Below are 4,569 nucleotides of genomic sequence, written 5' to 3'. Positions count from 1 at the left end.
GGGGTATGCTTTACTTTTAATCACATGTTGTTTTCCACTTCCGTTACTTTTTTTAGCAATAAATAATCCACTGCTGACTTGCTAGGCCTGTCACCTTTTCACCTGAGCCCCGTAACTTTTAGGGGTGACCAGGGTTCTCCTTCACGGCTAGCGTGACGCCTCAATGGCGTAAAGCCACACCGTACTTCGTTGAACTCAGCAATCCCCTACTTTGTCCAGTCTCCACCTCCCGGGTCAAAATTAGAAACTCAGTAATCAGAGAAATGGTGAGCACAAATGATGTCAGGAATCACATACAACACCAAAGAATCAAATTATGGTTCGGACATCTCAATCTCATGCGATTACCAACACACTATCCTGCTCAACGAGCCTACATTTTAAAAAAATTCAATGACAACAAGGCCAGAGGGCGACCGCGAAAACCCTGGATAGACGGAGTCAGGGAAACACTAGCAACCCATGGCATCCCCCTGACCCAAGCTCTCCGGCTGGTGGCAGAGAGACGTCTCTTTCTTCCCGCGACACCCAAAAGGGCATAAGCGGGGTATGAAAGTAAAAGTAAAAGTAAAGTTGTTTTCCATCGTTACCAGACGGCTTGTCGGTAGCCTTGCTGTTGCCCGTAATCGTCAGATTGCAGGTTCGGGGTGTGGAGCCTTAGTTCAGTGCTACGTTCAAGGAGGTAACTTTATTCAGTGCTTAAGGCCAATGGCCCACATCATATCAGTTAAAACACTCATTAAGTAATCGTGATATTGCCTGTTCGAGGCTTCGAGCCTCAGTTCAGTCCGACGTTGAATCCCTGGGAAAGGCACTTCACACGAATTACTTTTCTATTTGGCTCTTTTAGTTTTAGTTTTACGGTACTTGCAACACAATAAAGTCATATAAGTGCCGAAGATTAGAGGTGTTTCGTGAGGGTAACCAATCACAAAAAAGAAGGATGGGAGATAAAGACGATACATGTTTGATAGGAAAGAAGAAGCAAATCACACCAGAACATCCGTCAACCACCCATTTTGGCTCTTTTCTTTCGGGGGTAGTAGTTAAACTCTTAAATAATCTAATAGTGTTGTTAAACCTGTGCTGTTTGACATTTCCCAGACGGCTCGTCTATGCCCCGCGCGTGGCTGGTTTCCGAGAGAAGTATGTCCACAACGAGGTTTTGTTCGCGCTCATTGAGGACCTGATCCAAGAGCTGGGAGGGGACTCATGGCAGAATCTGCTTCAACTGCACATCCTGCAAGTAGGTTTGATGGGGATGTTGTTGGTGGTGGTGGTGGTAGCTGTTTGGTTTTTTGGGGGGCTGGTTTGTTGTTGCTGCTGCTGTTGTTGTTGTTGTTGTTGTTGTTGTTGGTTGTTTTTTTAATTGTGTTTTGCTTTTGTCGCAAATATTGTTTTTTATTGCTGTTTGTGAAGGCGGTGGTGGTGGTAGTGTTGTTATGATTATTTTTGCTGCTGCTGCTGCTGTTATTGTTGTTGTTGTTCTTGTTGTTGTTATTTTAGGAGGTATTTCATGGTGGTAGTGGTGGTGCTGCTGGTCTGGGTGGTATTATAGTGAAGTGGTTGGGGTTTCTTTTTGTTATTGCTGATTATTGTTTCTGGAGATGATGTTGTTGCTGTTGTTGTGGTAGTGGTGGTAATGATAATGATGTAACACACATTCTCTGTATTGACTTTGTTGCTGTAGTTCCTAATGCTACAGTTGTTATTGTTAATGCTGCTGCTGCTGCTGCTGCTGCTGCTGATGATTATGATGATGATGATGCTACACCATAATAAAGAAGAGGGAACCTTAACTTTTCTAGATATCTTAACACTATTTGATTTTCCTGCTTGTTTGATTGCGTTTCAGCCTCTCCGGATGGCTAGCACTAAGGTGATTGGCGATACAGACGATGTAGACCTTGCCAACCCAGCTGTCAGCGCAAATGGTGTGCCAGTCATCATCGATATAGATTCACACAGGTGCGAAACGATGGTGTCTGTCTGTCTGTCTGTCTGTCTGTCTGTCTGTCTGTCTGTCTGTCTGTCTGACTGTGTGTCTGTCTGACTGTGTGTCTGTCTCTCTGTCTGAATGTTTGTCTGTGTGTCTGTCTGTGTGTCTGTCTCTCTGTCTGAATGTTTGTCTGTTTGTCTGTCTATCTGTCTGTCTGCCTGTGTGTCTATCTGTCTGTCTGTCTGTACTGTAGGAGCACTCATCTCCCACATCCCTATTATTTTGTAATTATACCGTAGAGATCTTTTGCACTCACTTTATTGATTTTGTAATCATACCCTCATAAAAGTAGGCCCACCGACAACCCTCCTACTCCAAGAGTAAGAAGAATTACTACATTAATTCAAATATTCCCACAACTAAAAAAAGATTCCCTTATTGATTGATTAGTTGATTGATTGATTGATTGATGGATGGATTAATTGATGGATTGATGGATTGGTTTGATTTGATTTTATTATTTTTGGGGTGGTATGGGGGGGCTAAAAGAAAAGTCAGTGACAAACTTTTACTGCTAAGAAACTTTCCCACATCCAGTCAAAGTTACACAAATGTAGGGCCACCTTCACATATCAGCAAAAAAACAAAAACCCCTGATATTTTTAAAGTTCAAATCCGTCCCTTTTCGCCTCTTGTATGAGTGAGTTGTTAGAGCAGCAGTTGGTACCGTGGAGGACGGCAGTGTGGGCGACACTGGTTTGAATGCCCAAAAACTCGAAGACTCACGATTAGTAAGCGTTTTAAGGCACTTGCAACACAATTAGGTCATATAGATCTAAGTGCCGAAGATTAGAGGTGTTACAAGACAGTAACAAACATAAAAAAGAAGGAGGAGAGATAAAGACGATAATTGTTTGATAGGAAAGAAGGAGAAAACCACACCAGAGAACCCACCACCAACCACCCACAAAGATTCGCTATTAAATTTGGGTCTTCTAGTGTTTTATAGCACAAACCACCCATCTGGTTACTTCAGATCTGGAATAATGAGCCTCTGCTTTAACCCTATCCGTACTATCGTTTCCATACGACGTGGGGAACTTTGTGCCACCACTTTCCAAAGAGGAAATTTACTCGTTAATCCGATCCGTACGCTTTGCATAGCAGTCTGTCAAAATGATTTTTTGAGAAATACTGAAAGTTTCAAAGAGATCTTCGCACTAGAAGTATTCTAAAATGTGAAGAATACAACCTCGGGTGTACAAAATGACCTCTGGGCGTACGGATAGGGTTAAATAAAGGTTTTACGGCTCCTGCATCTCAAAATAGTTCCTGTAAATGCCGAAGAATAAAAAGGTGTTACCAAAGAGTCACATAGAGAGAATCAAAGGACGATAGATAAGGACGATAGATGAACTTCAAAACTTCATTGTCCGTGTCTTTTTTGCCCTCTCTCTGTGTTGAAAGCGTAACATTCTATACACACACACTGCATATCTGTTCTCTCCGTATCCATTCACTTATTATTCTGCTCCTCCTAAATGCATTTGTTTTAACGCCTTGACTGACCCCCCCCCCCACCCATCCCTCCACCCTCCACCCATCCCTCCGCCCATCGTTCCCCCCACCCCCACCAATCCAAACTAATCTTCACCCCTCCACCCATCCCACCCCACCCAAATAATAACAAACAAACGAACAAACAAACGACAAAACAACTTTCATTTACTAGTGGAGTGGCGTCGGTAGCCTAGTGGTTAGGCTACTAGACTCGTAATCGTGAGATTGCGAGTTTGGGAGTTCGAGCCTCAGCTCGGTCTGACGTTGTGTCCTTGGGAAAGACACTTTACACGAATTTCCCATTTGGCTTGGTCCTTTCGGAGATGGACGTTGAACTAGGAGGCCCCCGCCTCTTAAATAACGTAATAATGTTGATAGGGGCGTTAAACCCATACCATTTCACCATTTTCCCCGAACTAGTGGCCTGGAAGTCATCGCCCCTGCCGCGGGTCTGTGCACCTCTGCAGACGACATGAGCAAATGGTTCCGCTTCCTCCTGACGAGTGGAAGAGACTCACGCAATGAACAGCTGGTGAGAAAAGAGGCCCTGGAGTACACTTTCAAGCCCATACAGGTGTGTGACAGAGGATGAATATCAACCCTTTTCGTCTTTGTTCTTTTTGTTTAAGTAGGAGTTTTACTTGCAGCAGATTGATATGCCGGAATTCTTGCCGCAGGACCCTTCTATATACACATGTGAGGCAGCGTAGTGGAATCAGGCTCTCGTCAAAATAATCAAAGTGAAGAAACTTGCATTTTTCCGCAAGATTGTGAATTTTTATAAAATTTTGTTTTTCTGGATCGACACCTTTCATGTCCATTAAAGAACTCATTTCTGTGTGGAATTTCCTGAAAAACGTCGATTAAAGGCACAAAAAATGTAAATTTTCAGTTACCACGGACTCTTAAGCTAAGGAAATAACTAATCTTTGTCGGGCATTTTTTCCACAAATTTTACCTCCGAAAACAAGTGATCCCCACCTCCTTATTTCACAAATATCTCGACTTGTATTCAAGATAAATGGATATTTTTTTCCATCCAAATAAAGCCAAGTGAACAAGCTTTAAGA

General features: G+C 43.0%; 1 protein-coding gene across 1 annotated transcript in view; it reads left to right on the top strand.

Moving 5' to 3' along the window:
* The window catches only part of LOC101854816, a gene marked incomplete in the record, with an annotated part of 63,046 nt that overhangs the window by 44,012 nt on the left and 14,465 nt on the right, over positions 1-4,569 (top strand). Inside the window, 3 exon segments of the mRNA XM_013086376.2 lie at positions 1,105-1,246; positions 1,856-1,968; positions 3,920-4,073. Of these exon segments, the coding sequence (XP_012941830.1) occupies positions 1,105-1,246; positions 1,856-1,968; positions 3,920-4,073 (409 nt within the window).

Source organism: Aplysia californica, unplaced genomic scaffold, assembly GCF_000002075.1.
Source record: "Aplysia californica isolate F4 #8 unplaced genomic scaffold, AplCal3.0 scaffold00460, whole genome shotgun sequence".
Classification (NCBI taxonomy): domain Eukaryota; kingdom Metazoa; phylum Mollusca; class Gastropoda; order Aplysiida; family Aplysiidae; genus Aplysia; species Aplysia californica.
The sequence above is the reverse complement of the archived record's forward strand: the minus strand, read 5'-3'. Positions and strand labels throughout refer to the sequence as shown.